The 19,681-nt window shown below is 37.8% G+C and overlaps 1 protein-coding gene across 2 annotated transcripts; it reads left to right on the top strand.

Moving 5' to 3' along the window:
- Window positions 1-1,573: 1,573 nt before the first annotated feature.
- Window positions 1,574-19,374, top strand: LOC131707342 (tetratricopeptide repeat protein 12-like). Of its 2 annotated transcripts, XM_059009835.1 has the most exons (22): window positions 1,574-1,713; window positions 1,952-2,053; window positions 2,921-3,099; window positions 3,325-3,355; window positions 3,514-3,591; window positions 3,703-3,824; window positions 3,981-4,040; window positions 4,502-4,573; window positions 7,490-7,550; window positions 9,181-9,369; window positions 10,616-10,685; window positions 11,303-11,391; window positions 11,942-12,110; window positions 13,170-13,262; window positions 14,365-14,428; window positions 14,737-14,871; window positions 14,995-15,099; window positions 16,077-16,145; window positions 16,876-16,977; window positions 17,219-17,318; window positions 18,329-18,554; window positions 18,883-19,374. In XM_059009835.1, the coding sequence occupies exons 2-22, from the start codon at window positions 1,999-2,001 to the stop codon at window positions 18,950-18,952; spliced, it is 2,139 nt and encodes a 712-aa protein (XP_058865818.1). In that variant the 5' UTR covers window positions 1,574-1,713; window positions 1,952-1,998; the 3' UTR covers window positions 18,953-19,374. The 2 variants fall into 2 exon arrangements, with proteins under 2 accessions (XP_058865818.1, XP_058865819.1); XM_059009836.1 differs by lacking the exons at window positions 1,574-1,713; window positions 1,952-2,053; window positions 3,325-3,355 and having other exon boundaries at window positions 2,979-3,099.
- Window positions 19,375-19,681: the final 307 nt, after the last annotated feature.

The raw sequence follows: 19,681 nt of genomic DNA, 5'->3' as shown, positions 1-19,681 counted from the left end.
AGCAACCAGAGCGAGAGTGTGACCCCGCACAGAGGGCAGACAAATAGCCCGTACCCCAGAACACAATACGAGAGGCTAATGATGTTTGATACACCCCTCGCTAAATCGCTAAACCGATTTCCCCATCTATTGTCAGGCCTTGAAATATATTGTGAAAAGGTGACAGAAGTGGAGCTCACTGCTCTTTTACATCCTAATTGGGATTGCTTTAATCCACCCTCGTGTGCCGTGCTTTCATCTAATAATCTGATCGATAATACTCAGTTTTAAACTCCAGCCGCCAATTACCTGTTCCAAAGTAGGGTCGAGATGCCGTGGGATTTACCTACAGACTGATACACTTGATGAATTATCAGCCTGAACTGTCAATCAGCCACTTTCATGGGATAAACACCAGTAAAGGCCACCAACTGCAAAATTTACATTTGGAATACACTGACTATGAAGTAAAAAAAAAAAAAAAAAAAGTCATAGAGTCATTTCAAGATACATTCTAACCAAGAACCCCCAGGAATATGCATGTTTTGACACAGCAAGATGAAAAACAATGTCTGTAAAGCTATATTATAATTGATGTAATCTGACCTTTAAGATGTTTTTTTTTTACTCAGAAAACAGTGCAGTCATGCATTTCTCTATAAAGACATAATTATAATCGCTACGTTTTATTCGCCTGTTGTTGAACAGCAGTGTAATTTTACACATATGGATAGCTATTACAATGCATGTTGCTTTAATCAGGGTCTTTTCTAAAGACCACGACCATGTATCAGTTTTTACATCCTAGAAAAACCAGCAATCTGTCCCTTGATACTCTGACATTATCATAGGGAGATATCACTCATTTGTCAGAATGGAAGTACTCCTGCGGGCAGTGTTATTTGTTACATGGATACCCAGCAGTTGAAAACCTAAGCATTTTCAAAATGATGAATAAGATATCACTTTATATATATATATATATATATATATATATATATATATATATATATATATATATATATATATATATATATATATATATATACACACACACACACACACACACCTTGCAGGAGGACGCAATTATACACTTACAGGAAGGGGACAAAACATTTTTTTCTTTTTTTTTAAATGTATTTCATGTCGCCATCCCTCAATATAATGTCTCTAATCCCTTCCTTCAATGTTGCTGGGGATTAACTATCATCAGAACGCCCCTTAGCGTTTCCACTTTCTGGCACTGCTTTCATTATCCTGCTAACCGAGCGATTACAATCACCCCTCTGTCAAGTCTATAATATGTTCCATGCTGCGCAACAGAACTGAATTGCAGGATGCAACACCCAGTCGTGCAGGTGAAAATATTAAAACAAAGATTCCATGATATTTATTGTGTTTAAAATAATTATACAATGATGTCAGTTACATATACAAACCCCCTGCCTCTGCCACATATGCATGTTTGGAAATCATGTTAATAACTAGTTTCATCACCCTTTAATCATTGGTTTTACCAGATATATGCAAGATAGGACAGATAGGGGCACTATAAGGGCACTACCAGATCCCCAGAATCCAACACTCAGAATAACACGCGACTAATCTGGTAACCATGGTAACCCGCTAAGCGTCCTGACTCTTAGGCATGACTTGTAGTTACAAGTCTACACTGGGCAAAAACTAAAAGGAAACACGTCTTTAGGTTAAAGCTATACAAGAGACGTCGTTCAGGTACGGCACAACTTTCTGAACATAAATATAATGGAAAACGTGCATTGAACGAAGACGTGCAACGCAGACAACATACCGGTGCCTCACTTCCGGGATTGTGTGTACCAGAGTTTACTCCCTTTCTGTGAATTTTTAAATCAGGGGCTAAGAGTTTATACACGTCGTACACCTGTCCACACAGTAACGCATGATATAGCCTACAGTTTAAATTAACTTGTTTTAATAATACTGTTTGCAGGGGATTACGTTTCAGATCGTTTTGCGTTGACCAAGAAGAAGTAAATTATGACAACGGAGGCGGCCGATCTGGAGAAGTTTCTGAAACAGGTGGACCAGATAAGTAAGTAAAGTAACTAAACTCAAATCTGTCCACAAAGCACAGGCACAGGGTTTCATGAGCAGTTTTCTTAAAGGAAGACATTTGTATTAGTACAGGGTGTGTTATGATGTAGTTCAGCGGCTTGTCATGTTTCACCAGAGTATGGCGAACAGGAAAGGCACTAACGTGTTAATATTGTTAATGCTGTTTGATGTTTGTCGGGGTACATTAATTTGCTACCCGCTGCGCATTACGTTCTGTTAGTCCTGTTGAATTTTGTATTAAAACGTCATTCTTCGGTGTCTGCTTGCTGCATTCTTGCATAGTTAAGCCGTGTGTTCACTCAGCTTTATTATAAAGCTTTTGTGTTTAAATCCTGTGTTTAAATTCGTAAAGGGGCTTTAACTAAAGCTGCAGGGGCGCAAGATGGCCCGTTTGCCGTAGTTACTGATTATAGTTGGCAAGAACAGTCCTATGTATATTTTTTATTTAACCATATTGAACGCACCTTTAAGTCTGTAACGTTATACTGTAATGTAGTTATGAGCTGGGTTTTCGGTGGATTTATAATTGCTGTTATAGAGTGCAATGGTGTTTTTCATAAGGGTTTAAGTATTAAAGCTTACAGCTCAAAATGCATCCTGTTTCTGTGATTGAAACCTGGTTTTGGTTAAGACCAAATACAATACAATATAAATGTATTTTTATATGTTGCCCTTCGTTCCATGGCATTCCACAGCGCTGTACAAAGTAAAATATACAAGAGAGCTCATATGTACAATACACCCCAGCTACAGCTAATTATATAAAAGCACATTGAAAAAAAAAGCATGGGTGTGCAGATTAATTAATAACAAACTTTTCTTGGTCTTTTGCTTTCTTTCCCAGGTGAGCTGGTTAAAGAGATGAACTCCAGCGATGCTGTTTCACAACAGAGAGCTGCAGAAAAGGCAGATCAGCTGATCTCAGCCTTTAAGGAGAACGGGGAAACAGAGGAGCTGTGTAAAACGAGACTGAACAGAACCGTAATAAACAATAAACCAGAACGGAATGAAGCAGCTCCCTGTGTAAGAACACTGTCTTCAAACTCAAACCCGTGTGACATAACAATAAGAAGAATTCACAGGGCGAGTTTAGTTACCATAAAGATACATGCATGTGTTTTAGTGTACCAGTATTACTGATAACACTGCCACAAATTCCTAATGGCTAAAGTCAGCTGCTTTAGGATTTCAAATGAACGCATTTCTGTGTAATATAGGAGCAGTTTTAATTTCCAAAATGTTTTTCAGGGTTTACGGAATGATGCTGACACTAGCCAAGGTACTGTGCCCTTGTATGCAAAAAAAAAAAAAAAAAAAAAATCATTTTGCATGCTATGAAATGTGTGCTAAATCGCATATTGGACATTTTGCCTATAATGTTTGTAAGATGAGTTAATGCTGAAGTTGTATCCAGTAATATATATATATTTCTTTTAGAGAACTTCATGAAGCTTTTAGAAAAGGACGCACAAGAAAGATCTGAAAGACGAAAAGAAAACACAATGTTGGCTAATGGTGTGTAATTATATGCATGCATTATTCTTTTGTCTTTTTACTGGTGTATTACCCTCTGTGCTGACGACTTTTGTTTAATTCATTATAAAAAATGACCACTCCTTTTTGCAGCATTAAAAGAAATGGGAAATGAGGCGTTTGCCAAAGGTGACTATGAGACCGCAGTGCAGCGTTACAGTGAAGGACTTGAGAAACTGCGAGACATGCAAGTCCTCTATACCAACCGGGCACAGGTTTGTACTGTACAGGAAAAATCAGCTTTGTTCATGGGTTAGAGAATTGGATGCAGTGTAGGGCACAACAAAACCGCAGCACTGGCTGTTATAAAGAATATGATCCGTGCTTTCATATTTCTATCTTGTAGTGATTACATTCTTCTATTTTGCAAGGCTTATATCAAGTTGGAGAAATACAAAGAAGCTGTAAACGACTGTGAATGGGCGTTAAAAGTAAGTACTGTATGTCTTTTTTAATTAACTTATTATTAATTTTATAGAGAATCGCCCAAGGCTGGTCATTGATAACAATAAGGAACACATGACTGCTAGAGTGGAATAATACGCTAGCGCATATTTGATCCCATATACGTGTCCACTGATGGTTTCACATGATGTTGATGATAATAACACATTGTACGATCGCTTTGTAATTTCATTTAATCACTTTCTTTTTGTCTTCTCTCCTTTGAAATCAAACCTGAGAAACCGAGAATAATAACCCCTATCGCGAGACTGTATCCAACATAGTAGTCCTGCCCTGATACAGTAGAGAACAGGAGAGATGCAAGCATGTGTGCTTGTTAGCTGGAGTTTATTGTGATCCAAATTAATTCCATCGGGAGACTTTTAACTTGCTCTGCAGCTGCACAGTGTACTTGAATGACTGTTCATTATTTTTTTTTTCAAAACAGTGCAATGAGAAGTGCTTAAAGGCATATGTACACATGGGAAGAGCTAACCTCGCATTGAAGAATTATGAAGAGGTAGGTTTGTATGATGTATTCTCTTATAATAGTGATGTAGGCATGAGACAGACTGTATGTGTCAAATTGGCTTCTTCAACAGCTCTTCCAACCCTTCTCTTTGGTCCTCTGACAGTCTGTTTCCTACTTACAGTCCACCCATTGATTTCCCCTAAGTGCTAACTAAGACTAAATACTGTAGTCCTTGTCCTTTTTTGTGTGAAAAAGTTCCCAAGAAAAGGATATTTAAAAGTTTTAAACAGCTGTCTGAAACTATGAGACATACTTTTACTTACCGGTACTTAATCATTTTAACCAACCTCTGTTATTGTTCTGTCATCACTACAAACATTTCCCAGTACAAACCCTCTCAATAAAAAAAAGAATACTTTGCTGCTTAGAATGATGGTCTGAAAATCCAAACTGAATTACAAAATCTAAATGTGCCATATACGGTACTGTGCTTTGAACAATGACTCGGACGCAATTAGTTAATCAGGAATTGTGTTTGCCATATTAATCACTTCTCTCAGCACAGTTTGTTTAATTGAGTATTGCCCTTTATTCCTTCATAAAAAAATCGTGAATTAAATTGATTAAAGTATTTCTTTGTCCCAGTTGATTGGTTCTATTTAGCATTCTTCCCATGTGCTTGATGTCTGCCCTTCAGTTTCCTGTTTAACAAATTTAAATCCCCATTGCTTTTCACTTAGTGGTTAATGTAATTGTCCAGTGAAACGCGTTTTGTGGGTAGCTAGAAGTATCTTGTAATACAGAAATGATTTTAGTTACACAGCTCACATATTTGTGATCATCTTTCCCGTTTTTGTTCTGTCAGAGCTTCTCCTCTGGGCTAATCCAGCATGACATGCTGAGCTTAGTGTTTGACATCAAGTCATTTGCTTACAGGAGCATTTTTTAAGATTGGGTGTTTTGTAGAATTTTAAATGGACACATTTTTGAAGGTTGAACACTTGCTTTCAACACAAACTTTTTTCATTGCAAAGACATCCCAAAATATACCAACATATTCTTTTGGATCTGAGGCTATTCCACTGTCGACCGTGGATGGGAGTTCCCAGGGGGAGGCACACAATTGGCCGAGCGCCGCCCGGTGGGGGAGGGGGGAGGGCTTGGGTCAGCCAGGGTGTCCTCGGCTCACCACGCACCAGCGACCCCTGTGGTCTTGCCAGGCACCTGCGGGCTTGCCTGTAAGCTGCCCAGAGCTGCATTGTCCTCCGACGCTGTAGCTCTGGGTTGGCTGCATGGCAGGCCTGCAGAGTGAAAAAAAGCAGTCGGCTGACAGCACACGTTTTGGAGGACAGCGTGTGTTCATCTTCACTGCTCCCGAGTCAGCGCGGGGGTGGTAGCGGTGAGCTGATCCTAAAATACAATTGGGTATTTCAAATTGGGTGAAAAATGGGGTAAAATCAGTTGGCGACTACTAAATTAAAAAAAAAAAATAAATAAAGCTGCCATGTTGTGTAAGGTTGTGACTTGATCCTCAATCATTCTAATAAAATAATATATCGTCTCTTGATTTTAAACTTATAACAATGTAAGGAACAGTTATTAATCTTCTTGTGAACTAAAAATGTGACATACTGATCCATAATTGAGAAAGCCTCTGACATTCAGACTGAACTGATGGTTTGCAGTGTGTCAGATACTATTATTATTATTATTATTATTATTTATTTCTTAGCAGACGCCCTTATCCAGGGCGACTTACAATCGCAAGCAAATACAAATACATTCAAGTGTTACAATATAAGTCATACAATAAGAACAAGAAATACAATAATTCTCAAGTGTGACAAACCACAATTCAATAATACAGCAGATAATAGTGAAAGTTACATCAGGATATGATTAAGATACTATACAAGATGCAATGTGTAAGTGCTACAAGATAGACAACGTTCCTTATTTTAATGGAATTAAGTGCTACGAGAGTCTATTACGTTGATATAAAACAACATACAGATACAATATATAAAAAAAACACACACTTTTAATATGAAATAGCACTTAAGATTTAAAACAAGTGTTTCAGTGCTTCTCAGTGGCTTTGTGTAGGAATGCAAGCTCTCTCGCAATGGTCTGCTTGCAGTTCAAATGAACCCAATATAAAGGTAGGAGATGTAGCAGTTTAGAGATGAAGTTGAAATATTAGCAAACCCTGAATTAAACAATAAAAGAGAGACCAGTAATAATTGTAATAAAACTCGATGGATTTTTAAAGCAGTGGTAAGCATTTCTTTGACAGTGTGAATGAAGTGTTATTATTTATATCAGTTAAATACCACCATTATTGCTTGCTATGCTCTTTACAGTCTGTGCAGCTCAAGGGATGGATGCCTTGTATACTGTGTAACAAACTGATCACTGCCGAACAGCTCCCAGTTAAAGTAAAAAAAAAAAAAAATACCCACAAACGCTACACAATTATGTAAACTAACAGCAGTGTTTAATGATGTATAGTTGTTTCCTATCTGGGATCTGACGGAAATGGATTTCTGTGTCCCTCAGTGGAGATACAGCCATAAGCATGTACTTGTATAAAATTTAAATCAATGGGTGGGTCAGCCACAGTTCATTCCTTTGATGTATAATGCATTTTTCACCAATGAGAATAGAATAATTACATGGCTATTTTCCCTTATGCTTTCCAATACATTATTTTTTTATTGTTATAAATTGCCATAAGTTTCAACCAAATTAGGATTGACAGACATTTCTAGTTATGAAAAATGCTTATGTGTGCTGGGAGAATAACTTCATGAAAGCATTCAAATATAAGAATAAAACTACAATATTTAAACATCGGAAGATACAGCCACTATAAAACATGTGCTACTGTAAAGTCACATTTTGGATTTTTATTCCAGCACAATATGAATTACCTTGTTGTTGTGTGTTCTTTTTTTTTTTCAGGCTCACAGATGTTATCAAAAGATACTGGAAATTGATCCGAAGCAAGAAAGGTTGGTAAAAGGTGAGACCAAGCCCACCTTGCCTTGCTAAAGTTGTATTCTAGGTTTTTGCCTTCATCATTATGTCTTTGAAAATAATTATATAAAAAGTCAGCCCCCCCCCCCCAAAAAAAAAACTTATCAATCAATCAATCATTAAAATAAAACTGTTATAATCAAACACCATCCCATTGGCAAATCTTGCCTGTCTCTCTCTTATCTGAATTTCACAATTTAAACAAATCTTCGAAAAGCCTATTCTGCTTCCTTATCTTCACACCAGCATTGATAAGAATTCACAGAGGATTAGTTTTTAAATTTGTATGGTTCACAGGGAATAGCAGATCTAATTCTACTGAGGTTTGCTGGAGGTGCTTTTTAGTCGGAATAAACAATTTGTTCTACCATTTAATTGAATGCTGTCGCGGTTTACTGTCTGGTTATATGCTTGGGGACAGTTTGAAAGCTACCAAGTTCTTTATTATATTAAGCATTTTACAGAGAAGGAAAACGTAGAAATACTAAAAGAAACAAAAAAAAAACTGTCTAAAAGAAAAGAGAAAAACAAATTGGTTCAATAAATACTTAAATATATTGAAATTTAAAACCGAACATAACACTGCAGATTGGATTTTTATGTTCAGACGTCTTGCTTTTGAATGTGGCAGCTGTTTTAAAATTGGGTAACTTTCTCTTAATCTTTGTATAAGCCAGTATAACAAAACCAGTAAACTCAAACTGAAAATATTTCACTTGACTACATATGCCTTTTGTTAGCTGGAACATTCTCTTTTTTCATTTGTGATTAACAAAAGAGCTTTCGTTACATTCAAACAACGACATTTCAGACTAGCCAGGTATGTTTTTGTTTTGAATAGCAAGCACAGCAGGCATGCATGCCCTTGTACCATATTGTACATGTTAAAATAATTCCACTGTAGGTAAGGACCTTGAAAGCATACCCCACATGAAGAGCAATATGCACAAGTGTTGTACTGCACAGAAAATCAAAGGGCTCCTGCTGTTTACCTTACTGTCATAGTAAAGCCAGACCACAGGGGCTATTATTAGACCAGAACATGTGAAAACCACATATATTATACAGCTATTTCCTGGTGATTTGTTCGATATTTTCAGAGAGTTTGTGAACGGGTTTTGTGAAATGTATATGTGTTGTATCCATTCTGTTTCACTGTTCTTTTATAATTTTTTTTCAAATCCTAATTTTTCAAATCTGGAACTTCATAATATTGCCACTCCAGATTGTACTCGAAGTTCTGTTATAAATGATATAAAAATTCATAACCTTTTATACAGCACCTGTTAAAAGGTTCTGCATATTTAATTTCAGTGTATTGCGTGTGTGTGTGTGCGCGTGTGTGCGTGTGTGTGACTAATCCATTTACAGCTGATGGTATATTGATTTCTCCTCCATGCTTAATTATTTTAGTAGAGACTTTATGTTGTATTGGATACTAGACATGTTGTAGTAATATTTCAAGTGCAATGAATAGAAAATGTATGGATCTCAGTTACACAGCTGGATTCAGGGTCTGTTCTTAACATTAGTCATTCTGTCTTTGCATCTGAGTGAATGCTAGATGGATGCCAAAATTAAACTGGTTGTTTTAATAACAAATATTTTGCTTCAAGATTACACAAACCAGGTGTATTGTGAAGAGAAGAAAAATACCCAGGAGAAGAAAGCGCTGGAAGAATTTGAACAAGGGAAGGAAAATGCCACTTCGGTGCTTGAAGTTCTTCAGAAACTTGCGAAGCCTGATCAAGTAAACCTTTACTATGCTGGGGGCGTGCGACTTCTGACTGAAAGAATTAAAGATTGTAAGTGTTAGAAACTAACAAAAGTTTATAGCCCAAGCAGACAAACGTTTCGACTTGTGCCTTCATCAGCCAGACTTTCCCTTTTAACATGGCATTGACTCGTCATACAAGTTGCTTTTTTTAATCTTAGTTTCTTTTGAAGTTGAAAGCATTTCTGTGCTATTAGAGAAACACGCTTCATAAGAAGTTGTTGAATTAACACACTCGGCCTTTCTTCTTCTTTTCAGTCTGTTTGTTTTGAACAATGCCTGCCAGTGTGTCTCAGGGCAGAGCAAGGTTTTTAACATTTATTCAGCCTTGCTGGAGACTAGGTTGAGTGCCAGAGTGTATTACATGGCATGCTGCACAGTTCTGAAGGAGGCTTCAATCATCCTGTCAAGTCTGCTATTCGGACAGCTTTGTACTGTTATATAGTTGCTTCCGTATCCCGCCACGTGTTTTATTCAGGATTTGTACACTGTGTTCTGTTTTATATTGCATGTTCACAGAACAGGAAATTAAGCCGCAGTAACAGAAATAGACCCAATTCAGCAATCTGCTCGTTTGTAAAACAACACGACTAATGTAATATTTAAAAAGCTGTCTTCTCAGCGTTCTGGATAGAGAGGCTTATGATAGTCAAAGACATAATCCATGTAACGTTTCATTGCTAGAAATGCTCAAATAAAATAAGAACCTAGGAAAATGGGCGAATAAGAAGAGGCCATTCGGCCCATCTAAGCTCGTCTGGTTCGTAGCAGCAGATTGTCCTCGGTGTTTCTCCCTCAACGACGTAACGAGGTAGCCCCTTCCATACCCTCCCTTCTGTCATCTCTGTGTAATCTCCAACTGTGTGCACTATGTGGGTTTAAGAACCTCAGATCCAAACAGCCCTGCATCCAAATACTGATGCTGCGGCAATAAGTAATCAAAATAGACACCTGCACTAAAACGGTACCAAACCGTAATGTATTTTCTTTGTGAAACCAAAATGAATGTCTCTATGTAGTTTACGGTCTAGTGTTAATAAAGTCTATTGCCTGTAACAATAGGCAGTAAACACTGTATATATAAAACAGGAAAGCAATGAAACTGTTGTGCCATAATTCATTTTACGTGCACTGACGTCTCTCCATGTTTTTCCATGACCTTGAATTTTGGTTTTCGGTTTCGAAAAATCAGCAAGAGCCTTCATGAATGATAGATCTGCCAAGCAAGCCACAGCCCCACGCTTCCCTGGTTTGACGTTATCTTTAATTTATTCCAGGCACCGAACAGACATTATTCAAAATAAACAATGGCTTCAGTATCATCAACAGCAATACCATTGTACAAAGGTAAGGGGATCACAGCTGCCCTACTACAGATGAGTTAGATCGTGAAGAACTGTGCAGAATGGACAATTAAAACGTTTCAGTACAAGACAGCAAGGTAGTTCTGAAAGTCACTTTGTGAGAATTCTAACATACAAAGTGAGCTCTTTGCAGAAACACTGGTGTAGTATGTCTTTGATAGTGGTTCTTGTAATGGCAGACGGCTTGCTTCATTTGCACACACACAGCTTTCATTGGCGTGTTATCCACAGGGAAGGTATAAAGTCATTTTTTTCATTCAAAAGCATATAGTACTCTAATTATTGTACAGCGTTGTGTTTTTGACAACAGCATGATAGTTTAGTATTTACGAATCAAAGTCAGGAGAAGAATAATTGTTCTGCTGATGAGTTCAAACCATGCTTGTATAGAGGTAGCCTGTACTTTTCACATTGTCTTTAAGAATTGGTAATTAATCCTAATACAAACAGAATGGTATTCAGGATAGTCTATTATAGTAAATGAACACATTTAGTGAAATGGGAATGGGATTAAACACTTCAAGCTATCTTTTGTCATCACCGGTTATAAGAGACTAGAATGGTATGAAATGAGATTAATATGAACACTGTTCTTCACAGGAGTCTCTCTGTAAAACCACAGGAACCTTTTAATGATGAACTGTGCATTTCTGTGCTGATACTCTGGCAGGCAGTTTGCAAAGGAAATGGTAAGCTAATTGATTTCAGACATCTGGAACAGCATTCAGTCTGCCCAGGCCCTGTTTCTGAAACTAGGCTACCTTGGGGTTGGAACTGTGAACCAAAATAATGTACCTTCTCTGAGCTTCATGTCTGTTCCATATTGTAAATGTTGGAAACCTCTGAACTTTCATCCACCAATCAGGAAGCTGCATTGCATGGGCACGCCCACAGAGTAGTTGATTGCGGAACTTTCAACTTCTAGCTTTAAAATAAGCAAAAAAAAAAAAAAAAAAGGAGAGCAAAACATTGAACACAACACGTACATAAGCCTTCCATATTTGAGCTTATTTGAATGGTAAACTTCCAGGTTGTGGTGCCCTCTAATCCGTTTTCTTCTGCTTGCAGTATGTGCCCATGAAAGATGCAACACAGAAAGTTCTCTCTATTTAACCCCAGCGTGTCGGTGTCAATGAGAGCTTCTCCCAAGGACCTTCCTCAGTGCCGTTCAGTATCCATCTATGTCATCTTGCTCTTTCCCAGTGGTGTATTGATATAAGGAATGCTGTTGTTTTCTAGAGGAAAACCAGCAGTTACTAATGCAGTGGGCCGGCACCACTGAATGCCTGATTGAACTGCTGGCGTCGGAGAAGCCTGACATCCAGAAAGAGTGTGTGGCTTTGGTGTTGATGTACTCACTGACTGAACATGGAAGGGCTTTGCTGCTTCAAAACCTGGATCAGACCAAGTACAGTTTATTATTCTATATCTGATACATAAGATACACACAGTTTTTCTTTCTTGAAGCTTGTGTCGGCATTTGAAGCAGGCGTCAACTTTTTCCAGTGGCAGGCTTCAACAAAAACATTTTTTATTTATTCTTTTCTTCGTTTTCATGAGACGACTGGGTTGTATGTTCCAGACACGCATGTCCATTAGCAGACCCCTCCACTGCAAATCTATTGAAGCCGTTGAGTTTGTTTGTTTCTGATGGAAATGTAATGCTTGTGACAGGAGAGTGACAATGGTGTCATTCTAGCGTCTCTTGAGAGCACTGCAATCACCTCAATCTGGACTTGTCTTTCAGTCCTGCCAAGACTGTATTATTGTGATAGGGAGTAATGGTGAGACCACAGAAACGAATTGTCAGTGACAAGCGAATCATTCCACTGCGCCACCTTAAATCCCTCAAAAGCATTGTGTTGCATGAGTTCTAAAGAAATATTACCAGATTACAGTTAACCGCGAGTTCAGAGTGGCTTTTGAATTTATTTAAAAAAGTATATTCATACGTTAATGGGAAGATCAGAAAATGATATCTCTATCTGACATTGTAACTTTTAAAATGACATCCACACAATTATTAAACTAACATTGAATTAAGTAATAGAGCCGGTATGCAGCTCTGGCCACAAGTTTTGCATCACCTAGAATTTTAGGATCGAAACATAATTAAAAAATATGAACATCATTTTGATCTTTTATTCAACATCATGTAATCAAAGAAACTACAAAATGATATCGCAAAAGTCTACCGGAAGCCATAATAGTAGGACAGTATTTGTCAGTTTTTCGTTAAGTAGAACTACAAAACGTTATGCAATTCGATATGTTAACGTAACGTTATTCAGCAGATTTCCTTTGACTTTATGAAGCAAAATGAGCTAATTCTAAAGGGTGATTGATGCAAAACGTTTGGCCAGAGCGGTAGAGATATTTCCAGTTCGACTGTGTATTATATTTTCAATAAGGTCCGTGTGGAATACCGTTTCACAATGTACTCCTGAATTTTCATTTCTTTTTTCAGGCTACTAGAAAGGTTGATGGGATACATGCATCATCAAGATTTGATCGCAGCAAACGCTGTAGGAATCATGGCCAACTTAGCAGCTGACAAGAAGTAATATAGTTTTTGGGGGTTTTGAATGTTGCTATAATTGAATGTTATTGTGATAAATGAGATTTGAATACACATTATGTTTAGCTGGTATAGTGTGTTTGATGTCTGTTTTCTAGTATTTGCATGGATTCACAAAGTTAAGCATGAAGATGCACTGCACCTCTATGGCAGAAGTTTAGATCAATCTAAAAACATGTTTTTCACAACAGAGATGGGGTGTAACTAAAGGCTAGTAGTTTTTGGCAGAGATATACAACATTGTACCTTTCCAACCTGTATGTAAGTGTACCACAGCATTTCTGCATGGTATTTCTGCAGTTTTATCATGCTTTTCAAACACTATACTGTGCATTTACCATAGTTTGCCATGTGGATTAATGTACTTTACCATACCGAGCTGTATATTCCCATGCTGTCACTATGCTTTATTACACTTTGCTATGCTTTTACTATGGGAAACTTTTATAAGGGAACCCTGTTAACGAGAGCATAGTAAAATAATCAGTAGCATTGCTCAGCCAATGTAAATGAGTCGCTCAGTGTTTTTCTTGCCTTATTAGGACTGCAATTAAAGCAATGAATTCCAATCAGCAGAATACTATTAATGAGTTGTATACTAAATGCATATTGCTCATCTGATACTGCTTGAGTAAGATACGTTAAGAAATGAAGTAGCTTGACATTTGAATCTCTTGGATGCTGAACCACATCTGCTGATGTATTGCTTGACTAAATGACTAATTAAACACAACGAGAAGCCCTGCAGAGTACATGCAAAGGTCAGAGTGTCCACGTCTATATTTTAACAATGTGAGTTAATAAACACTCTAATTACAAAGTAGAGGAGCAAAGTTCCTTTCAGAGTGGTTTAATTAGTTCTCACGTTTAACATGCGTCTGGAAGGTCTGTTAACAGTCCTTGGTAACTTGAAAGTCAGATCTGATTATTTTTGCAATAGCTTTGTTGTTGTATAAGTGCGTTCCCTAGACTATAAGTTGATCAAATCTGTCTAGACGCCTGTGCATCAAACTTGGTATTCAAAGTTGGTATTCAGTCAAAGCTCTGCTTTACCTTCTAAACCTTTTTTTTTCTCTTTTTTTAGGTTTAGAGTTCAGTTTAGACCAAACTTTGCAACAGCTGTTATGCCTCATTTCATTACCCTGCTGGTAAGACCTTTTAAAAAGCTGCTGCCTGATTATTAAAAAGGCCAAGTCTGGCAGCTCAAGGGTGTCGTTCGCTGCTTCATTATTGTTGCTATTAGCTCCAGTTGCAGGGCCAAGTTAGCTCCCATTTCTTCAATCTTGGCTAATTGTATAGGCGCATATGTTTATATTGGCTGATCCCTTTATTTTAACTGTGTTTTTTTCTCACACCTGTTAAACATGTATACATCTCTAACTGTTTGGTGAGTTAAAGGGAACATGTCACAATTAAGACGCGGTTGCTTTTACCTTTCTTATTCATACCCCTCTAGAGGAACCTCTCATCCGCTAATCGCGCCGTGCTTCCTCAGTGCATTTCAACAGTGAGCAATATGGCAGGAGACGAGGGCATCCGGAAACAGCTGGCAGACTCCGAGGAATGCTGGGAAGCCTGCCTAGGTGCCATGGTAACAAACTATAACCCAAGAAATGTCATTTTTCATGTTACTGAAAGGAGGTGGGGTAAAGAGTGTTTAAGTCACACCTTGGGTACCAATGTAAATAAACTTTCCCATTTTCTTTTTTGTCAGGATGGCTATCTGTCTTCCAGTAAAGACTCTCAACACAGAGACATTGCAATTGCGCTGCTTGGCTTGATGTTGAATCTCTCCCTGGAACGCAACACTGTTATTCAGGTTAGAAATACTGCTTACTGTGATTCCAGTTGTACACAGTGTATCGGAATCTGGGGGTACACGGAGGTAGCTGTCTGTGTGTAAATTATCTAGGTTAATCAGTTGTGAAGGAACTTGGTTAGGACATTCTTTTGCATGTAGGTACATAGTATCAGCATACAGGGTATGCAGAGACATCTGTCTGTCTGTCTGCCTGCATGTCAGACATTTTATGTTAACTCAGTGAACATGTTAAAACTTCAATGTAAAGCCATACAGACAAATTAAGTTATGAAACAGTTTGTTTATAGGCACCTTTTATTTATTTATTTATTTATTTATTTTTTTGCGGTTCCCTCCGACGATGGTTCCAGTTGGATTTGTAGCTGGATTGCGGTGTTTACGCTTCAACCTGTGTAGATTTGAGTTTTTCTTATTCTTACTGTGATTGGCTGCAAAGACAAAGGGGCTAGCCAGAGATTGGATAATGTTTGTTGGGTTGTTTTTTTTTGTGTACAGTTTCCTAGTAACTCAGGACATTGTGTTGTGGGAGATGTAGTTTGTTAGTGGAAGTTTTAGGGGAGGTGGGAGAGGAGGCAGACACCATGCAGCAAAATTGCTATGAGTATTTTTACGAGTTCAATTTAAATTGAGTGCGTATTTGTGATTATTTTTTTTTACTGCGTACAAACGGCAGGTCCGCAGCTTAACTGGACTGCTGGCTTTTCTAATCTAATTGTGTTAAAGAATGTATTCTTAAATAGTAAGCACCTCTGTCAAGGTCTCATTTCTGTCCTTTAGAAACCCATTGCAAAGCAGAGCCCTGTATCATTGTGTAAATGCTGAGATCACTCCCTTTTAAAGAACTTACCTTGGGCATGTTTTTTTAAACGGAATGCTATGTCCTACTTCTGCTCTAACTTTTTTCCTGACAGTCACTAAATCTTGTGTGCCGACTCAGTTAGTTTTAATAGTACGTCCCGTGTTTTTCATTTCAGGGGCAAGCTGTTAATATCACCGCTCGGTGTGTAACCCTGCTGTGCTGCATGGATGGAGATATCATTACTGTAAGCAGAACTCCTTTCCTATCATGCTTGTTATCTTTGGTTTATAATTAAACCCATCTATCTGAATTTAAACATACATGCACAAGGCTGTTACATATGCTGTGGACAGGGTGGATAATGTATATGTTGGAGGGAGGGGGTGTGTTTCCACAGGCATGAGGATGGTATAGTTGACACATTGCATTATAGAGGGCACTGCCACTGAATATGTCAAAGTCATTGGTGTACAGTTCTCTATCCATACATTTAATGTATGGGCCTCTTATCTCTGTCATAAAGGTGCATGCAGAGGGGTGTGTGGTGTTTTAATTGAGTGTGATTATAACAGTTCATATTAGTTGTTGTCTTTTTTTTTTATTCTTGTTATGTGATGTGTGAACTGCTTATCTGTGCTTTGCAGTAAAAGGGAACGATCCAAGTGCAACTTCTGTAGATGCTCTCTGGACTCTCATATTACTTCTTGTTGGGCCTCCTAAAGTCAGTACCCTGAGTTGCATACAAAAAAATCTGCAGAATGTGCACAATTCACACATGACATCCTGGACAAAGTTCTGTAGAACTGGAATCCTAGGATCACCAACGCCAGAGCTCAATTTGAAAACACAATGTTCTGTAGAACTGGAATCCTAGGATCACCAATGCCAGAGCTCAATTTGAACACCATGTTCTGTGGGGCATTGCTTGTGAGCTTATGTCCAATGTCAACATGTGCTGTATGTTGTTGTTCCAGAAAACCACCCGTCTACTGAGCCACATTCTCCCACAGTCCAATGAGGCAGTGGATGAGGCAGTTAAGGCCGGAACAGTGAAAAAAATGTTCAAATTCCTTAAGGTAATGCGAACAAGAGCCGAAACATATGCTTGGAGCCTTTTCCCTCACAATTAATTACATTAAATTATATTATATAGTATATGGTTTAAAATAAAATAAAAGTGAGTTGGTATGCCTAGATAAACTAAAGCCACAATCCACTAACAATGCATTTGAGTTTAGTGTCTCGGTGTAAATGATTCCATGTCATTGCCTGTTTTTATTGGCACACATGTGCTAACTACTCTACTGTGAATTTCAGGCAGGAGGCCAGGTGACCGTGCGCTATGCTGTCATGACCCTTGCAGTCTGTACCAAACAGAGCAGGCAGGCTTCAGAAGAGTTGGTGAAATTGGATAAAAGTAAGTAGTTAAAGTGGTCCTTGCTGATTCTTTGGGGGAGGCGGTTATTTGTCTTTATCTGTATTTAAAACATGCAATGCAACTTTTTTGTTATCCAATCCTTTGCACATGTACATGTTTTACAACAGCAAATAAAGATGTAGAGGTGAAATTAGCTGCATTTCATAGTCCCCTTAATCTTCATTCTACAGTCACTGTTAACAAAGACATTTAAACAAATTATATTACTTAACATAATATATTACATTAAACAATATTATTATTATTATTATTATTATTATTATTATTATAAAAGTTTTAAATTACTCCTATTAAACATATTCGACTATGGAGTCAGCCCAGTTTCACAGGTGTAATTAGTTTTCAATGCAGTTGCTTTCTGTACCATATGAAAAGACACACAATAATGGGCCTTGCTCTTAAAGATGTATTATCCTGGGTTATCACTCCCTCCCTTCCTGTTGTAAAGGTGGGGGGGTGCATTGTTATAACAAAGGAAGAACCGTGTAGAAGCACAATTATTGCCCTTTATGTCCAAACTCACTAAATAATTAAAACAACAAAATAGGTAAAACAGACATTCATCCCCCTCCCACCCCACCAAAGTTAGAGGTACGAGCGTCACAGAAAAGTAGATCACCACGACCTTTATCCACTGTGTGCACATGTGAAAATATCAGTTTGACATAGACAGACTGAATAAGCGGTTCTCTAGAGATACATGAACAGATCTGATACTCTGAATAACTTGTGCCAGTGTGGGATAAATAGTGATCCTGCTCTACAGTATATGCTACTTTCCTTGGGAGCCCATTGCAAAAGTAAGCCTTGTGGTAATAACATAAAGAAACTGGTACAATTCCCAGTTGATGATCCAGGCTTGCTGTTGAGTTCATTATGAATGGGTCAGATCTCATGGTGTTCACTGTGTAAATACATCTACTATGAGGAAACGCATAGAGCATTAACATAGAAGTGTGTTTGGTTATTTTTGTTTTATTTAACAACAGAGTTCTGCACATTGGTAAAGCTGCAGTCTGTGGAGGATGAGCTGATTGTGGGCAATGCAGTTCTCTGCCTGAGTCAATGCATGGACGTACCTGGTGCAGCCACAGCCCTTCTGAACTCTGACATTGTGAAGATCTTATTAAAACATGCTGGAGGAGACGCAAGGAAAACCACAGTACAGCAAAACGCAGCGATCGCTCTAGGGAAGCTGTGCACTGCAGAACCTCGGTATGCATTTCACTGTCGAACCTTCAGTGTGGTGATGCTGTGCTTTTTAAAACGTGGTGTCCACACAACGATTATTAATCGCAGTCTCAAAACTCACAGCTTACTGTGTTAACCTGCGTTAAAAGTTGTCAATTTTGATAATGCGAGATTCACAAGGGAGAGGTTGTAGAAGATTGACAGTTATATGTATGCCAGTATCGTGTTGTGTGTTTATGTAGATATTTGACGTAGTTGGCAGTTTTATTTACAAGCATATAAGCAAAGTTTTGTTGTGCTGTCATGGAATGTTTCTTGATTCTAACTTGATTTGCCCTTCTTGCTTTTACAGACACCTGAGTCAACTTCGGCAACTTCATGGTTTAGAAATTCTTAATTCCTGCATGAAACACATCAAATAGTGTTTTATAAAACTGTATGTACAATGTGTGTATCTACTTTATAATGTGCTTACGTTTTATTTTTTTAAAACTGCATCTAAAAAATGACAGTATTGTATTTATTGTGCAAATGTAGTTGAAATATTCTTTAAACAACATGTAATTTTTCCTATACTGTAAGTCATTTCCAATAGTTTGCCTTTCTCAGTTTTGTATGATTATTCTGCAACTTGCTATAATTTTCTCCCGGGACACCACATTTTTTTTTTTTTTAATTGTTTTATTGCAATAAACGGTTGACTGAATAACCCAAAGGACTGTTTCTGTTTATGTATCATTATTCTTTCCTGAATTAGTATTCCTTAGAGCTTCACGAGTTGGTATTTTGCATTTATTGCGTTTTCACATTGTGCGGAAAATAAAAGTGATGACGTGATATATTCTTTTACTTGGTAACTTTCTGTACCTTCGTTATTTGTTTTACTCTGTATCCTGAAAACAATGGAGAACATTTGTGTTATGTTCATGCTGAACTATGGGGACATATGTGTTATGTTCCTGCTGAACTGAGTGACTTGACTCATTATTTTAAAGTCCCTTTCCATCATGTATTATCCTAACGGCACATTGCAAACAAATAACATCTTGCAGGCGATTAACATAGCAATCTGTGCACATTATGCTGTTAAAATCAGCCATTAACAACATTAGGGATGTCATCTGTAAAGGCATGCAGCACTTACTGTGATG

The sequence above is a fragment of the Acipenser ruthenus genome, chromosome 39 (assembly GCF_902713425.1).
Source record: "Acipenser ruthenus chromosome 39, fAciRut3.2 maternal haplotype, whole genome shotgun sequence".
Lineage (NCBI taxonomy): Eukaryota > Metazoa > Chordata > Actinopteri > Acipenseriformes > Acipenseridae > Acipenser > Acipenser ruthenus.
Note: the sequence above shows the minus strand (reverse complement) of the source record. Positions and strands in the feature narration are given on the sequence as shown.